Here is an 18,924-nt window from a genome sequence, read left to right on the forward strand (position 1 = left end):
GTTATGACTAAAAAATCCCAAGTAAATCCTGTTTGGTTTACAGATTCTTATCATCCCAGGTTACTGTTACAGCATCTTTTTATGGGACAAGATGCATGCATACAAGATGCTACATATTTGAAAACAATTGCAGACAGTTTCTCTACAAATTCTATGTGTAGAGAAGACCACCATCCTATCTGAATACCTAAAATAACTTATCACACCACATACAGCCTCACCTACATAGCTAATGCAACAGGGTGGTTTCCTAAAATATCACAGTATGTCCAGGGAGACACCTACAATACGTAGGAAGTATAAAGACAAAGTCTTCTGGCCCCGACCAGAAGAGGTTGCTTGTACATAAATACCTTGAAGTAGAAGAGCTTGGGATAAACTCTTCTTGGATCAGTGTGAAAGTTCACTCACTGAACTTTTTGCAACATAAAGCAGAGAAACGACCATTTGTCAGCTAGTAAGGAAAAAAACCCAAACCCCAAACCATTAAAGACCTGAAATTTGTGATCTGAAATGTCCAGTCCTTCCCTTCAAAAGCAGCAGTATTTTCATTCTCATACAGCAATGCAGTACCTGCATCCATCCAGTACATGGACCTTTGTTCTGAACTTCCAATCAGCTGTAAGCAATTCAAGACCAGTCACAGCAGCTTTAACCAATCTCATAAATCCCAGGCTTAAATAATAAATAAAAATAAACATCTTCTCATCAGTAACATCCAGAGGTTCGTTTTCTGGGCACAATATCTGTCCACATCAACTGCGTGGGTTTTTTCATGCTGCTGTTCCTATAAAACTGTTAATATTCAGACAACTAAATAAACAGATCTGCTCTTCAAGTCAACTGCTTTTGGATTATAATTATGAAAAGCAGAAACCATCTTTGTTTTTTCCTCCCCAAACTGGAAGAAATTGAACTTTGCCCTCTCAATAAGGCTGACTCAACAGGATGAGTAGAATACAAGCACAGAGGTCAAGTGGCCTAAGAAATCTGTTTTGAATATCCATACAAAAAGGCTGACCAGAAGCAACAGAAAAAATACCTGAATTTTAACAGGCTCAGTGCTTACACCACACTCTAAATAGAGCCTGTTTTCAAAGTGTGATGTTACATATTAAACTCAGCTGTTAAGCTAATACTGAAGTGTGAAAAACAACCAAGCCACCTTCCCCTACTCCGCAGGCCATTCCACCACAGCTCAGTGTTGCCATCATCACAGTGAAGTTATCTTGAAGCAAGATTACTTAAACCAGAGATTCCAGGTCCATAAGCCCAGACAAATATTTTTTGGAATATTTTCAAGAAGTTGAGGATCTGGGACTTTTGAAATGCTTGGCCTTGGTTTGCTAAGCATGTAACTATTAGTTAAAGTGCAGCTTAGAACTCAAGATAAATGGTTTGCACTAATGTGGGTCCACAGCTATATTCTCCCCTTTTACAACTTGTTAACATTATTACCACTAATTTATAGGGCAAGAGAAATTTACCAGTTGATAAAGTGAGCTTGTCCTTAGGCAAATAATTTGGTGGCTTTAAAGTGAGGCTTCAAATTAACCCTGGTTACCTAATGCAGCATGTTCTCTTCAATGTTTTACATGAAAAACACCACAAAGTTTATTCACATCTTCCTTTAAAAAAAAACAAAAATAAAAGAAAATAGGCCTATTGTTAAACACACTTAATGGAAGAGAAACTGATGGTGGGAATATGTAATCATACAACACCTGGCCAGTGCCACAGTACAGCAGGTGCCCCATGCCCTGCCTGATCTTCCACTTCCCTGAACACAGTAATCCAGCCCTTAAACAAAACTAGCCACACATGGGAAACAACAGACACTCACAGACTCTATTGGAATTAAAATCTCAGAATTATTTAAGGAAAATTGGGACTAAAAAGATTATTTTGTATCAGTTGCCAGCAAAATGGACAAATACTCCCTCCTCTTTGAATCACAGAATCATAGAATGGTTTGGGTTAGATGGGACCTGCCTTGAGTAAAGACACCTCCCACTACTCCTTGTTGCTCAATTCCCCATCCAACCTAGCCTTGAACACTGCCAGGGATGGGGCATCCACAACTTCTCTGGGCAACCTGTTCCAGTGTCTCACCACCCTCATAGTAAAGCATTTCTTCCATATATCTAACCTAAATTGCCCCTCTTTCAGCTTGAACCTATTATTCCTTGTCCTGTCACTGCAGTTCCTGTAAAGAGCCCCTCTCCAGCTTTCTTGCAGGCCCCTTCAGATACTGGAAGGTTGCTATGAGGTCTCTTCACAACCTTCTCCAGGCTGAACAGCCCCAACTTTCTCAGCTTGTCTTTACAGGGGAGGTGTTCTTTCCCTTACCAACTTCATGGCCTCCTCTGGACTTGCTCCAACAGCTCCATATCCTTCCTATGTTGGGTGCAGCAGGACTGTACACAGTATTCCAGGTGGGATCTCATGAGAGCAGAGCAGAGGGGAAGAATCGCCTCCATCAACCTGCTGGTCACAGTCCTTTTGATGCAGTCCAGGATAGGGTTGGCTTTCTGGCTGCAAGTGCATACTGCCAGCTCATATTGAGTTTTTCATCAACCATCACCCCCAAGTCCCTCTACACAGGGCTGCTCTCAATCATTTCTCCACCAATTCTGCAGGTGTGCCTGGGATTGCCCTGATCCAGGTGTAGGACCTTGCACTTGGCCTCGTTGAACTTCATGAGGCTCTCATGGGCCCACCTCCAAAGGCTGTCAGTGTCCCTCCGGTGGCATGTTCAAGAACACCTTTGCCAGTCTTTGTTTCATACCAATTTTTAATTATAACATCTTTGGGCTGCATCATTTGAGCCATAGAAATCCATTCTGCTTGATTTACAAGCGCCCAAGCTCAGCTATTCCTATCTGTACAAACACTGTGTGTCACTAGGTCATCACAACAGAAGTCTATGTTGCCAGAAGATAAAACACGTCACGCTTGTTAACACACAAGTGTTATCTTGTTCGACCAGAAACTACCAAGTGTGCAATCACAGTGACACCCAGCCCTGTGAACCTTGTGTGAAGCCAATTATAGGTGAGGAGAAAAAGTACATGCATCAAAAAATGTTTATAAACACAAAAGTTCCAGTCTCGAAAGACTGAAAGAGCTTTACCACAAAAATCTACCTAGTTTTTTTAGGTGACAAATATATTTGTTTTCAACAAATCTTGCTTTAATGAAATACTACCTGTGTTTGTCATGTGCTTTTAAGTAGAAATTTATTTTCTTGGTAGGCATCCTGTAGCTATGCTGTAGCCTTCAACTCATGAAACTTTTGTCTTTTAACGGTTATGTTTTCAACCTAAAATTGAGTTTCAGAGCCCTTTTGTGCCTAGGTGCAATAGCATTCAGAGAGAAGCCTATAAGCAGTAACACAACATTAAAGAACAGTTTTTTCTTATGTCAGAAATTTGCAAGTGCATTATACACTCACCTGGTTTTAAAATAAAAGCTAATTTGGGGTTTGCATGAGAATTTCCATATCTCTTTCCCCTTCGAAACTGTGAGGTTCTGTGGGAATTCTGTTTTTTCTTTTTAAACCAGATGCCTTGGTTTTAGGTAGTCTGCTCTCTTAAAATAAAAAACGTCTAAAGGGCATTATCCACACAAAGAGCTGAAGGTCATTACCCAACTGTGCTCATTATCTCATTATATGGTCTAATTCGGTAATGTGTTTTCTTCTGGGATGTGATAATTAGTGTTGTGTTTCTTTGTTTCTAACAAAGCCTTGGAGATACTGAAATCTTTTAAGGAAACAGTGAAGCATTTTGGAAGGCTATGTGCAGTAAGAGTCAAAGTTAGGACCCTTCCTAGTTCTTACAATTTCATGGCTGCCTCTTCCCAAAGCAATCTACTCTTGGATCCCTGCCTTTAGGAAAACAGCTCCTAAAAAATGAGTACCAATAAACTGAAATTTTCTGGTGAGGAACATCTCTATATACACATTCAGAAAATGAAAATTCATTCTAAATAAGCCACAAAATCCACAGAGAGACTATGTGTTTTCCTTTCCACAGAGGATTCAAATAATGGTAATAACTTACTTTAATCAAGTTAGGGCCAACAAGTATGTGTACTGTAACACAGCCAAGTCCTGAAATCATTACCTTAGACCCAGCATACATGCTGAACACTTTAGCAGCACACGCTGCCTTCAACTCCCATGGAAATGTGTAGATTCTTGTGGGGATGTTGGGGTTTTATTATCTCACAAGGTCAAGCTCTTAGTCCTTAATCAGGCAAGAATCCAGATGAGGTCCATGGGAGATTTGCCAGCGAAAGAACTAACTGGAGAGCGAGAAAGGATGACTCTAAACAACTTGGGAGCAGAACTTTATAGAGAACAGAGAGAGCTTGCATATTGTACGCCTGATTCATAGGGAGTAATTTAGCTCACGCAGATGGCAGCCACATGTAAGAAGATCTGGCCGTATATATCCTATACTTGCGCCTTGTCTTCATTGAAAAGAGAAAGGCATCAGTGGATAAGCATGATTTCAATTACTAAAAATGTAAATTTTGACAGAATAAGTCCACTAATGAGATTTTCAAAACTGTTAAAGTTAACATAAAGGAATATATATTGAATTATAAAATAAAATACTTACTAACTAATGCACCCTTGAGGTTCTTTTCTGCTCTCCAGAATCCCACTAGAAAGTAAACAAACCCCACATGGAAACAAAATCATTCTCAACAAACAAGTAAAATTCCTCACTTAGGAAATGTCTCTCAAAAGGCTATCTGCAATATCAGCCAGAGGTCTGAAATTAATCACTCACTAAGGTATCTCTTTCCACTCGCCTTGAGATAAAGTTTTGTTTCAGGAGTTTTTTACTAAATGCTACCACTCGCTTTTCTTTTTATCTAGGCAACAATTTACCACCCGCTCATTACTGCGCTTCTTCCCTTCCAAAATACCAAAGAATTTTCTCCTCCTTGATTTCCTTCTGCTCACTGAGTACATGCTTATTAAGTACGTGCCCCTTGTGTTATCCTACTGGATTTCTCTCCATATAATTCTATAAGGGCATTTGAAAAAATGCAGAGCTGTGGTTCTACAAGAGTTAACTGAGTCCAAACTTTCTTAATGTACCGACCAGCTGCTTGCTAGCTGTAACCAGAAGGAGCATGCACATTGGCAGTTAACTGTTAAATGCATTTTCAAAACTAATAGTAAGTTGAAAACAATTTGAGCTCTGGACATAAGTACAGTGTACACTCCCAGGTGAGCATCAGATATAAAAGGAGAACTGAGATGGCCTCCATATGAAATCACAATGGCTCTTCTCCTCAAATAATCTTTTATTAACTTTTGCTTTTTTTTTTATGGGAAGTTGGGGAAAGGAGTTTTAACTCAGGAAATAAGTCATTTGTGCCCAATGCTAACACAGCATTTATAAGGCATGTATCTTGGTATCATCACTGCATGGAAAAAAAGTCTCAGGGAACCTCAAAGCCGACTCAGGTTTCACAAAAATATAAAATGTTCAAACACACATCTGAAGTACTTCCCTTTCAGAGACCCCACAGGTGTTGAAATCCACTTCCCTGTATGGCAAGGGTTCAACTCCCATTTAAGGGCTTACATGAAGAAGGCAAGAGCCCCCTTGACACTACAGATGGCAGGGAACACATGGGGGACCTGACTGCCAGTGATGGAGCACAATTTGTTGTCTTTTCCAATACACAAAAACTTCAGTTGCTCCTCCTTGAACAATCAAACAAACAAGGCTTTAGGGAAAAAAAAAGGCAGGTAAATTCTGTAAAAACTACTCACAAAATGCTAACCAAAGAAGGCTTTTTGTCCCACGACTTAACTGGAAGCAGATAGCTCAGTGAGCAGGATGGCTTTTTCCCTTTCAACAAAGACGAACCCAGCCCTGTATACGGGGTAAGCAGTGAGAAATCTTACAGTGAGACTTTCGAAGTGACTTGGCAACACTTAGAACAGCACAATTTCTTTTCAAGTACAATCGGTAAAGGATAGCATTATTCAGAAAACAGTCACAATATCCTGGAACTTAACAGATGCAAAGTAACTTTGCAGTGGAGTCAGCAGTCTGAGGAGCCTTGCACATGCTCTCTCTGCAAGCTTTCAAACAGTCCTCCAGAAAGACTGGGGGGGGAAGAAGCAGGGAGGGTAATGAGTAATACCTCTTCCTGATAAACACTCAAGGTACACGTAAAAGCTGTCATTGAGTCAGCACTTGGGGGTGGCAGTTCAGACAGTAAAATCTGGTTTGCTGGAATTTACAACAGCCTGAAGGTGACCACTGGCATCTCACATACCCATACATACATATTTTAATTATTACTATCATTTTTGTAGAAGAAAATAATATTCAAATGACACATTTCAACATATTCATAACTAGGAGGTGATATCAGGTTATGATTTGAGGAAAAGAACAAGAGCTAGGGACTGACAAAACTTAGATATTTAATAAATGGCATCTTAATACAAACAAAAAACAAGCAGACAAAGAACCTAATGCAGGGCCCAATTAAATCACATGGTTTGGTGGGGTTTAGACAACCGCACATTTCAAGCTTTCACTTGCTTACACCATGGCACGCAAGGTGTAGCACCGAGTGTGAAAGGTTCCAGCTCAGAGCCCAGACAAGGACTGCTGATTCTCATTTATTCAACAGTTTTTATAGGAAAAGCATGAAAGTTTCAACATTGCATTGTACAGTGGTGCATTTCCTTTTCATAATGTATTGTATATCACTGTAGGAAACTCTGCTAAGCTGGCAAACCCTTCTTATGGATACAGTTTACATAAGTCACATGAACAAAAGAAGTGCTTCTGTCAGCTTTTCATGTACTTTTGAATAAGGATGTATAGCTATGCCAGTAAATCAAATTGTTTTGTTGCCACATGTTCCAGTTCTGACAGGTTATGTTTTACTTTGTGGTTATGTCTAACTGTGCCACCAGGTGAACCACAGATCAAGTTACTCAAAATACCTGAACAATACTTCAATACTCTACTTGTGCAAAAGGAAATTCATTTTTGACCTAGTACAAACCTGAGCCGCTGCAAAAAAGGGAGGTTCCACTACCCCTGTCACCCACTTTCACGGGTCCCTGCGTTTGCTCTAGCAATCATGATGATTCAGGGAAAACCAGACCCTTCTAGGACTTCAAAAGCTGTCACATAAGCACACAGGAATCAGGCTGAAACTTGTTCTTCCTATCAGTGGTTTAACTTCGTGGAAGGGAATGGAAGTTAACACCCACTATTTCACTAATATCTCATGAGATCTGTGACTGGCCATACAATGCAGAAGCAGTCTCAACATGACACTGCAAGTGAAGTCACTTAGTTAAGCATAAGCCTCACTGTGTCCTGCTTTAGAAAAGCCACCACCCCCAACTGATCGACTGAAGCATGGTATGAACATTTTCTACTGGATACAAACAACTGATTAATAAACACCCCTATCCCCCGCCCCCTGACGTCAACACAGACCTGACTCATAATCCGAGAGAATCAAGGCAGAGCAGTTCAACTGCCCCATTACTCTCAGCCCTACCACCAGAGCCACAAGCTTGGCTGGAAAAGGACTGAGTTCTTGTTGAGCACAAACACCCTTTTCTTTGGACAACAAGGCTACAGTAAAATAATAAAATACATTCATAAATAAAGGACAGGAGTATATTCTCATTTACCAATTCTTTATTGTGCTTACTATCAACTACTAATAGTTTAGTAAATTCCCTTGGACCATTAACTGCAGTTTTCGTTCACCATAAATGCAAAGAAAGACCCATGTATCACCCACTATACACTGCTCAGCCATTCTATGAAAAAAATGTTTATCTTTAAAGCTTCCAATGTAACTGCACTGTTATATTTAAATGTTCTTTGAGATCATCCAGGAGATTACAAACACGGTTGTTTAAAAAGTCTGTGCCAGCTGTTCTATGTGTATATTAGGAGCATTACAAAGGCATCAAATACTCATTAGTGATGAGATCATCCCAACTAAAAAAACATACTAATACACATCTTGGATACAGACAATCAGAGTGAGGTATTGGACACAGGAGGAAGAACATACACCCAAAGAAAAAGGGGAGCAGAGAGCATTATATGCATAGCATTGTCCCACTGAAGAGTGAGGAAAAGGATTACTTCCCTTCATTGGCACAACAACCCTTGCACATCAGGTTCGCAGTAGATGTCTCTCCAACCATACCAACCATGGCCTATTTAACAAAATAGCATCGAGGACCTAATAAGAAGCTGCTAGGAAGAAAAAGCAAAGAAACTCTTGTGTCACGAATGGAGGAGTGCCAAAAGACTTCAAACGAGAACACCATTTCAGGACGTGGTGTGCTACACCACCTTCAAATCTCTGCCATTAAACTGTCCTAGAGACATAATGCTATGCAACTGTGCCAGCATCAGACACCTACTGACTGGTTTAGGATGGAATTAAAAGGGCAGAAGATGTAGTAACTCTGCAGAAAGGTATGAACACGAACCCTTTCTGGCTGCAGGGCTTGTAGCCCACCAAACAGCAAACTGAATCCCCAAGTGAGCATTCCAGCAAGAGATCCCACCAGGGAGCACTGGGACACAAGCATACAGGCTGGTTGCCTCCAAAAATGTAAGGAAAGCAACTGGAACAAGAAGACAACACAGGTATCAGAACTGAATCAATTAGTTCAGTCAACTAGTAGGAAAAATGTTGATTGCTCCAATTAAATTACTTCAGTCCATTAGGCCAAAAATGACTGATTCATTGCTCAGAAATTCTCCCTAATAAATCCTGATTTTCTTTGAGCAATCTTGTCAAATCATAGATACTTGATTGATACATGAACACTTGACCTATAAAACCACCTCGAGTGCATTATTATTTCTTCGGAGAAAGAGGGAAGATACATTCTAGGACTCCTCAAGGCAGAACAAAATAAAGGAGTTCTTTGTTAGCAACTTTTACTTGAAATGTTTTAGACGGTTTCTTGGTTAATCCTTTGCGTAGTGCTTGTGTGATGTTGAAACAAACAGAAGGATGAGCTGATTTGGTTTTCTCCACATACAAGAAGATTTTAACAACATCACTAAGCACTCAATACTCAGAACTGTGTCATTAGAATTCTTTTCTCCTGAATCATATCAATAAAGCTGAAGTTCAATCTAGCATTCATAAGAGATGACTTACAGGCTTCCTGCTGCAAATGTACTTTTGAGATCCAGTATATATAACAGAGACACAGAATTAAGTAACTTTAATTTTCCTTATTATTTTATAGAAAATGAACCATCACGCAGTCTTAGATATTATCTTGGGCATGAAATTGCTCGAAAAACCCCTAGCTTTGCAAATTTCAAAAACAAAAAGGGAAAAGAGATTTCAAGAGAACACAAGCAAGAACCAGGTCTTTTTCAGGATTGCTTTTATTTTTCTGCTACTGGCATGAAGCATTCCTTATTCTGACATTTCGGGGGGGGGTTCTCCTTTTTTACTATCATTGAAGTCAGGTAACAGGCCTTTTAACAGCAGACACTGGGGAAGCATTTGTCAAGTGTTACAGTTAAGACAATTTTAATCTTCTGAAAAACCTCAGAGTCCTTCCTATGATGCCTGCTTTAGCTCTCTTGCTTCCGTCTGTGATGATACATGTGATCACAGAGATCAAACATTAACACTGGGAGAATGAAAACTAATGCAGTGAACAATATGGCCATGAGCACTATTTCAGCAAGAAAAACAACTACTATTGGCCTAGTTCCAAAAAGCAACTGAGACAAGTAATATCCAAGGTAATCTCTGAACAGTTTCCTTGCCAATTTATGCAAATACCCATTACTTTTTCAGTTTGAAGGTGAAAATATCCCACAGAACAATTAATTACTGCTTTGAACTCATTAGTGCTATAAAAGGAAATTTTGCCAGACTGATCTAAGATTTCAAAGCAGAAAACGCAGAAAACTGGCAACTTTTACAAATTACATAGTTTAACAAATCCTCTCCAAAGACAAGGTCTGTCCCAATGCCAGAAACTGAACCCACATGTTAACTTCTACCACGTTGCTCAAGCTATGTATGGGATGTAATGGCGTCCTGCCTGCGAGTAAGTTTTCTTCTAATGATGCCAGAAAAGAATCACATTTCACCTGAAAATCCTTTTGCGTACAGTCTCAGATTTCTCACCCCCTTGCATTGAGTATGATGGATCCTACTTCTTTTAAAAATAGTGAATTTATTTTTTTAAGAAATAAGGTTGGCATGGCAGGAAGAGAAAAGAGAAGCAATGAGTTAAGACACTCCTCAGGACATCATAACTAATTTATGACTTGCCAAAACTTCTACCACCTTGTTCCTTATCAGAGATCACAACAAACTTCTGCAGTTCAGCATCCATGAGGCTAAACGTAAGCAAAACAGATGAGAAGTCTGACAGTCCCTGAAATAAAATTTTTGCCATTTTCATACCTCCAAAAAACAGCAGGGGGAGGTTTTGAAGAATTAACAAGATAATAGCAGTTATCCCAATGTGATCCAAGAACTTTAAAGCGATTACATTAGCTCTTCAAACAGTCCTGCATGGAAGATGTCAGGGTAGAACATCTGTTTTACATATCAAGAGACCAAGACTGAGAGATGAAATGACTCATGGGGAGATCACAGAGAAAGTCACAAATCCAGATACAAGCCTTTCATCTTTCAGTCAAAAGCAGAGGCTCACAGGTTACACCTACAGCCATCAGGAAGGGGGACTCTAAGAGAAGAACAGATCCAGTTGGTGGCCCAGCATCACTGTGCTCTTCTCCAGTAGTCCAGTTCAGGGCTGAGCCACAGCTGGAAAGAATTGATCTGACAGCCCATAACTCAGCCCACCCTCTCACAAAGGCCCTTCAGGCACAGGCATTTACATTGAGTCACCACAGAGGATGACCACATGCATGTCAGGGCACACAGGGCTGCTGTGCATTGACTGTTAATGAAAAGTGCACATTACTCCATGGGCCACTCCATCGTGGTCCCAGCAGAGCAGGCAGCACACCTGTCCAGCAGGACCATGAGCCACAGGCAGCTTTTATCCTTCAGAGCAGATGTTTCCCAAGAGTAACCAGGAATCACCCATTTGGACTAAACACACACAAATATATACAATGTGTGGCCATGGCTGTTAAAGTTCTTCTACAGATTTCCTCCAAGCAACCCCAAATGTGCAAACTGAACAATGCTAACCTACTTCTGCAACAGCTACATTTTCAAATAAGGTTTTCACCTTTACTCACTTTCATACCATATCTGCAGCCTAAAGAACTGCCAAGGCATTGTGACACAAAGTGGCCAGTTACCCCCCACTGATTTTTACACGTAAAGGGAAAGCACACAATCTTGTGAACTAAAAAAGTCATCTTGACTTAGTAGCTTGAATCAAAATAACTTGAGCATCTCTAGTAGGACATATGTGTTAGTGTTCCATTTAAATGGAAAGTAATAATACAAAGGAAAGTTTTATTTATTCCAAAATAGATTGCATCAACCATCCCTTCCAGATACAAGGCAAATTCAGTGATCTGGGAAGTGAGAAAAAAGAGGAAAAGAAGTGAAGATAACCATAAAAATAAATTCTTGGCTCCAAGTTTTAAGTAAAGTACATTAATTTAAAATTTTAAAAGAAAACAAAAAAACACCACCAAAACACCAAACCTGCTCCAGATGAAAGTAAACTTTTTGCTGAAGAGAAAAAACAGAAACATTTCCATCGCCTAACCCTGAATTCCTTTATTTGTTACTTCTTCTATGTGCTACCTTCCAATAATGAGAGTAATGACATTTTCAGTTTAGTTATTTCCACTCCTGACAGTTAAAATCCCTTTTTTATTAAATACCTATTAGGAAGTTTCACAGCGTAGAAGCTGCCAAAAAAAGGAAACAATAGCTCCATCTTTTATAAAGTACACTTATGAAGAAAAGCACACTGTGCTTGAAGCAGCTGTACTTTATGGCATTACTAAAAACCTTTGCTTTTGTCACCTGTGGTCAAAATTTATCCTTGGCGAAATTCCATTGACTTAAAACAAGTTTACACCAAAGAGGAATCCAACTCAGTGCCTTCAGGTAACGAAACATGGCACAGAGTCTTTGTGCTAAATATATTTTTTTTCACTCTAAATTCATCTCTCCTATGACTTACAGCCTAAGGGACTTCAGCTCTTTTTGTCATTAGCTACAGAGGATGAAATTATTTCTCTTCTTTGAAAAGGAATACATCTGACCCCTATATTCTCTCTACACTATAAAATAACCAGTAGTAAAATAACAGCATTGATTCATGCAAATATATTTCAGTGGAAGAAGCTTATAAAAGAAAAACACTTGCAGAAACTCAATACAATTTTCATGTGAAAACAGCAACTGTTTTTCTAATAGCAGATGCTCTGTTTTTTCTTGAGACACCCCAGAATCACATTCGGGAATGCTGTGTTTGGGGTGCTACAGCCCTTAAAGTCCAATCTTTAGTTAACTAAATATGCCCTTTTCACTTTCTTATTAATTAAAGGGATCAAAAGTTCATGTTATTTTTAAGATAGATTACAGATGGAGAACCTAAGAAAGAGTTAATAAGGGCCTGCAATACAGAAAGGATATTAAAAGATCTACAAGCAAAATCCCAATTCCCTTCAGAAAACAAAAGAATTATTTTTAGCAAAGTATTTATAAAATAATTATGTGATGCTTAGAATTTGTTAAAGACAAGTTTCTCTTTTAAAAAAACTTCAATAAATTTCCTTAGAAAAGACAAGGATTAATGCCATTCCCCATTCTGCGCCATAAAATTTTCCGCAAAATTACTTTTCATCAGTTGAGTACTTCCCCCCAGAGACCCTCAGCAATGCTGCCATTTGCCTGCATCTACGCAATTCCAGTACTGCATTGTGGGCCTCATATTCTTAGGATTCCTTTGGCATCACCCAGAGTCAGTTTTAATCAAAGAACCAGACATTCACGTTTAGTGATAAATGCTCTGGTTCAGCAAACACTTCAACATACATTCAGTTGTTTTGCTAAATCAGGACCCACAACCCCACATCCTACTGTTCCACATGGGCCACATGGGTACGGAATTGTGCAGAATTCTGCTGAAATTCAACTGGTTTTAGCTTGAGAGCCTTGCTGATACAGGAAAAACATAGTCTGCTCAGTTCAAGCCATTCCAAGTCTGTGACACAATTACCTCTTTGAAAATACATAACCTTTCTCTGTATCCTGACTCTTTAAATTCTTCAGAATTTTTGCGTGGGTTTGGAAGAAAAAAAAATACTATTTACGCATAAACCACATAGAAATGGCACAGGATTTGATTCAACTGAGTTGGCTGGAAGACAGACAGAAGGCCAGATTAAAAACGTAATTTACAGAGGAATAGATCACCAAACAGCAGTGCTGAAGAAACATTAAGTCAGGGGACCCACAGATTTAGTCTAGCTCTCCAGTTCTGATCAATCTTTGTATTTAAATTGCTCAATTAAAAACATTATTTGCTCTTCAAAACTTATTACTTCTTTCTGTGTGAAATGAAGATTAACTATCTTTTTTTATGTATATTTTGACATCTCAAAGTTATCTCAGCAAGCTCACTGAAGTTAGGAATTCATCATCTGGTTCCCCATCAGATGAACAATCTGATATTAAGATGCTTCAAATCACCATCAGGGTGCTGAAAGAATATTTAAAAAATAGAACAATTTCCACCTTAAAAGCTAGTCAGGGGTTCCTAAACAGTACTTCTCTGAACTGAGAGCACATTAGCCTCTCCTGAAAAGAGCATGACCATTCCCTTACAGCCTCTGCAGGGGGGCTCCCAGCCTTTCCGACATGGAGCATGGCAGTGGCAGATGGCACAGCACGAATCAGCCCTCTGCTCCTCTAATTCTCCTCTGAGATTGCAAGTCTTCAAATGTTCCAAATCCTGGTTAATCTCATCCTCAAAAGTCTGGCTATGCAGACCATAAAGGGATAACAGTGGGTGGTTTTACAAGGGAGGCAGAAACCAGCTGATTATGAGAAAGAGGTAAAAGGAAAGGGAGGTACAGAGTCAAATCTCTATCCATGCAGAAGCTGCAACCAGCCTGTGCTTTACTTCAGTCCTAAAAATTCAAGAGCCAACCTCTGTCCCTTGGTTCTCATCCTCTAAACAAAATTTAAACAAAAAAACTCCATGCATCTGGCAACAAATGCTTTGGAGAAAAAAATAAAAATTACAATTTAATTACATCTGGGAAATACCCAGCAAATACTGTTTAAAGTAGAAGGAAATTTGTGTGAGTGACTTAATTGGTATTAATTTCATTTTTTAATATGAAATTTTTAAAATTCCTACTTCCAGTGGAAGGCTTTTCTGTTATGCTTTGAATGATTTTATATTGCTTTTTGAAACACAGTGTTCAAGGTCAGGGGAAGTTCGTCTTTAAAAATAAGATGGCATGACAAGGTCTGTTTCTTCCTGTTGTTACACTTATTAACATGGCACCCATCACCACCATATCTGGGGGGCACAGATCCAAAAGATACATCTTACAAGTGAGCAATCTTATTGAAAATGAAGCACACATGCTCTGACCAATGTGAGATTACTTATAAGAACAAGTACTTAAAAAGAAAGGAAAAAAAAGCTAGGATAACAATACAGTAGAGAACCAGGGAGTAAAGAGCTGTTGAAAGAAAACCATAGAGACAGACCTAACGCGAGCAGATAAACCAGTCAGTAAGCTCAGTATTACAGAAAATGGGTAAATTCTTCAATATATCCAATTCTTACAGGCTCTTAAGACATCAGCCTGATCACAACCATGAAACTCTGTCACAAGGGGAGAAGTGTCTACAGGGCAAGCACAGGCAATACCCAATGTCAGGGGGGTTGAAGAAAAGTGAACATAACTACATGGGCAAATTCTGGTTGGTTTCAGATGCCATGGCTGCGCTGCTTTGTCAGCAGCGGGAATGAGTTGCACCACCAGAGGATCTAGCCCAGAAGGCTGGAATGAGACCTTTGGCCAGTGTAGATCCACAGGCTATATCACCCTTCTGTCCTCTTTCCAGTTGAATAGTAATGCAGGAAAGAAAAAAGAAAAATAGAAGTTCAAGTTAAAAACTGTTCCCATTCCTTCATGGAAGAACCTGTCCTGTTGAAGGTTTGGCCCTCAGGGTCTAGGGTAGATACGTGTTTCAGCTGTCCTCTAAGACATCAAGACATGCATCGTGCACCCAACTGCACAAATTTGCCAGCAAGTAAAATAAATATGTTTCAGCCTTTGATTTAAGCTACATTAGGACAGCATATTTTTGCTCCAAGATTAAAAAGCCAGACTTGCTTATGAGGTTATCCAAGGCTGTAGTGTGTACAGTTCTGAGTGTTTTTGTGTGGAGTTCCTACTGTAGGTTGCCAGACCTTAATTTAAGCCCACTTCAAAAACATAATTCCTTCACTGAGGCAGATAGTTTGCCAGTAGTTCTTCTCTCCATCCTGCCTTGGACTATTCATGAAGAAAAATCTCACAGTAATCAAGGTTTTCTTTGTAATCTTTTTCTGTTATATTGAAGCTGTATAAATACAAGCTTACAAGAAATCCGTATATAAGATAAAAGCTAATCAGATTCAGATTAGCATTTAGCTACATACATCCAGGCAGTATGAGGAGGTAGAAAAACAAATATTATTTGAATATTTATACAGACCACTTTCAATGCAGTTAGTGAGGTGCACTTTTCAAGTATTAGCACGAAAAACATGCAGATCTGTGGCTCAGCTTTGAATATCCATGTCTGTGCATCATGTCTTAAAACTCCAGGGTTTTGGGGTTTTTTTGATATATATTTAATAGATTACTACCTTAAAAAGCAAGAATAGAAAGAAATAAACTAAATACAGATTCTGTCTAGAAGCTCACCTATACCTGAAAAGATAAGAATGCTGAAGATATTGTAAAGTCAGCAAAAAACCCCAAGACAATTGCAGCAGAGCCAGTGTAGGACTGGCAAACAAAAGAAAGGTGTGCTTTCCTGCAGCAGCCTCACTTCTTCAGAAACAAAGAGTAAGCTGGAAAAAGGCTTAATATACAAAAAGCAATACCCTAGGGAGGTGGCATGCTGCCCCCTGCCTCCCCCAGGCTTCACCACAAGCATGCAGGGATTTTATTTATACTTCCTAGCTTTATTTAGACTTCTGGTTTTATTTATACTAGTACATTAATGGTTCAAGACTGAAAGAGCACGGGTTCTGTACACTGGTAATTAAGAGCCAAGCCTGATCATCACTCTGACCACTGCTCATGGGCCTCTGCCACAGCTTTTTCCACACAACCCGTTGCTTGCTCCCACCCATGTTTCACCTAAAGCCACAAACGTCCTGCATTTAAAGTATAACTGTTTGCATTAATAGGACTCAAGAAAGTTCCAAAAGCTCTACCCAAATAATCTTCAGCTGTCCTTCCTCAGTTTTAATTACATCTGCCTGACATCTCTCTCTCTCTCTCCTCTTCATCAAAGTCCCTCAGTTCTTTATTGCTCTTATCTTACTGCACTCCTTATACACTGTAAAGGACACTAACTAGATGTTCTCGTTAAGAACTTATTGAAAACATAAAAAGCATGGAGGAAAACCAAAACCCACAGGACAGGCACAGCCAAAACCCACAATGACAGAGCTTTCCCACCTTCCCCTAACCAACTGCGACCCTTTCTACTCTCTTCACCTATGTTCTTCCCATGCAGACACCAGGAAGAATCAGTCTCCAAGAAAAAAATAATTTGAAACTAGCTCTGCTCCACACAGGGTGCTGGACGATTTCCAGAGGTCCATTTCAGCCAAAATAATTCTGTAACTCTACTTATGAATAAGCATTTGATCAAATCCAAGGCTTTATAAGAGTTTGTTTCAAGAATAGTTGCCAGAGGAAAACACAGAATTGGGGAGTAAAAAAAAAAAAACCATAATAAATTTCAAGACAGACACATTAAGGTTTCTGAACACTGAAAAACTTTCTAACAGTAGTATTGTGTTTGATAACACTTAATGTGTTTTAATTAAAGCATAAAGAGGTAAGCTGACTTGTTAGGCAAGCAATTTCCTCAGCAGCAAAACAGAATTGTGGTTGTAATAAATTAAAAAAGCTTTTATTTTTCTACACCGGCACTTCCTTTTAAAGGAGATTTTTACACATCTATAATGATTTAGATTTGCTCCAAGTAATGGCTCTTCTCAGCCAAGACCAGCATTCAAGTCCTTGGCTCCAGCCACAGACACACTCAGACACGCCCTGAGAGTTCATCTGTAACGAAGCTATTGCAAAACGTTACCATCACGTACTGTTAAACAATCGAAGTTACTAATGTTGGATGGATGCCCTTAGGAGGTCAAACCCAGAGAAAGTCCCACAAGGCTTGAGGGCTTGAAACAACAGTTTTCCACGCTGATGATGAAAGGAAGCCAAATTGTAACACATTTAATTGCTCAGCCCTGTCTCGTCCAAGGCTGGTCATCTTTTCCACAGTGAGGACATCTCAGATTTAAGCAAGCCATCTGTCCACTGTGCACTTTTCCCACTATCTCATTTTGACTGACTATGTATCCTCTTGGCATCTTCTCCAATGACCCACACTGTATGCAAGCTGGAAACATAAGAGGCTTCCCCTTGCAACCACAGAAAGAACTCTGACAAACAAATATACTGAGAAGAATCACTTCAGCACTTGAAGAAACTACAGTATAAACTAGGTACTTGAACTCCACAGATCTTTCCTTTCTCCGTCACAAGTTATTGCAACATACTGTTTTAAAAAATCCATAGGCCAAAAAGTGGGATAGGAGAAATCCCCACAAACAGCAATGCATATTCCTAACTACAAGACCTCCAGCAACACTGACAACTGTTATTAAAAGGTTTTTCCCATCACCACTGATAGTTCACTATAAAACAGATTAGACAACTCTCAGGAATGACCAAGGTGAGGTTTATCCCAACAAGGCAGGAAGGATGGATGGACTGAGTGACCTATTATGAACTTTTCTGGGATTTTGTCAGACATTTCTTTTTATGAAGTCAAATAATCGCGACTTAATTCCAGATTATAGGTCTTGAAGCTGGAATGGAGCTGGTAAACCCTTTCAGCTCAGCTCTGTAGAGAGACTCTAGCTCAACTTGACTAGCACAACCCTGCACCTGGGGTAATAAAATCTAGCCTCTTGACAGAACAAATAGTTCATCATGCTGGCAGAGCTATCCTGCTTCCACTCCCAAAGGCTTCCATAGCAACCCTACCCTACATCCGTGCACCATGCAGTTCTCTTTCTTTAAATAAATAGGTAAATAACCTAAATGACTTACATTACTACTGCAGTTCTTAAATTATTTTAAGGGTGAACACAGGTGCAAAAAACCATTCTTATAGGAACAGCATTGTTTCTCACATCATATATGATGCAGTTATAATCACAATAGTTTTATGTAAAACCTAGATATAAACATAAACTTTAGCTGACCTACATTTTTCCAGCATGAAAAAGTGTTTTTGATAAACAATTCTGAAGCTGTACAATAGGTTACACTGAATGCATAATTTACATAATACCACCTACCTGCAGCTGCAAAGCACAAAACCATCAAAGCAAACACTGAAGTCACACAACTTGAAGACATTTTTGCAAATGCTGTATCTTCTCAAATCAATTCCCTTTGTAGCTCTTCATGTAGATTTGCTTTCTTTGAAATTTGTGGTGTGCTTTGAAATCAAATCCTCCGGACTTTTGATTGCCTACAGAAAGAAATAAAAATACATATTAATATAAATACAACTTACAGAAATGTTACTAGACATTTAAAATTGTCTCTCTTGTAAGAAGGAAACAGAATTCTTTCTTAAAGGGGAGTG

At 39.3% G+C, this 18,924-nt stretch overlaps 1 protein-coding gene across 7 annotated transcripts in view; it reads right to left on the minus strand.

Moving 5' to 3' along the window:
* TGFBR3 (transforming growth factor beta receptor 3) overlaps window positions 1–18,924 on the minus strand; it is a 143,199-nt gene that overhangs the window by 82,276 nt on the left and 41,999 nt on the right. For 6 of the 7 annotated variants that reach the window (XM_017835046.1, XM_017835045.1, XM_017835050.1 and 3 more), the window contains 2 exons: window positions 18,632–18,807; window positions 4,629–4,673 (listed from right to left, as the gene is read on the minus strand). In XM_017835046.1, the coding sequence (XP_017690535.1) occupies window positions 4,629–4,673; window positions 18,632–18,692 (106 nt within the window). In that variant the 5' untranslated portion in view covers window positions 18,693–18,807. The remainder of the gene's footprint in view (window positions 1–4,628; window positions 4,674–18,631; window positions 18,808–18,924) is intronic. The other variant, XM_017835051.1, reaches the window with a different exon arrangement.

The sequence above is a fragment of the Lepidothrix coronata genome, unplaced genomic scaffold (genome assembly GCF_001604755.1).
Source record: "Lepidothrix coronata isolate B3197 unplaced genomic scaffold, Lepidothrix_coronata-1.0 Scaffold247, whole genome shotgun sequence".
In the NCBI taxonomy this organism is placed as follows: Eukaryota; Metazoa; Chordata; class Aves; order Passeriformes; family Pipridae; genus Lepidothrix; species Lepidothrix coronata.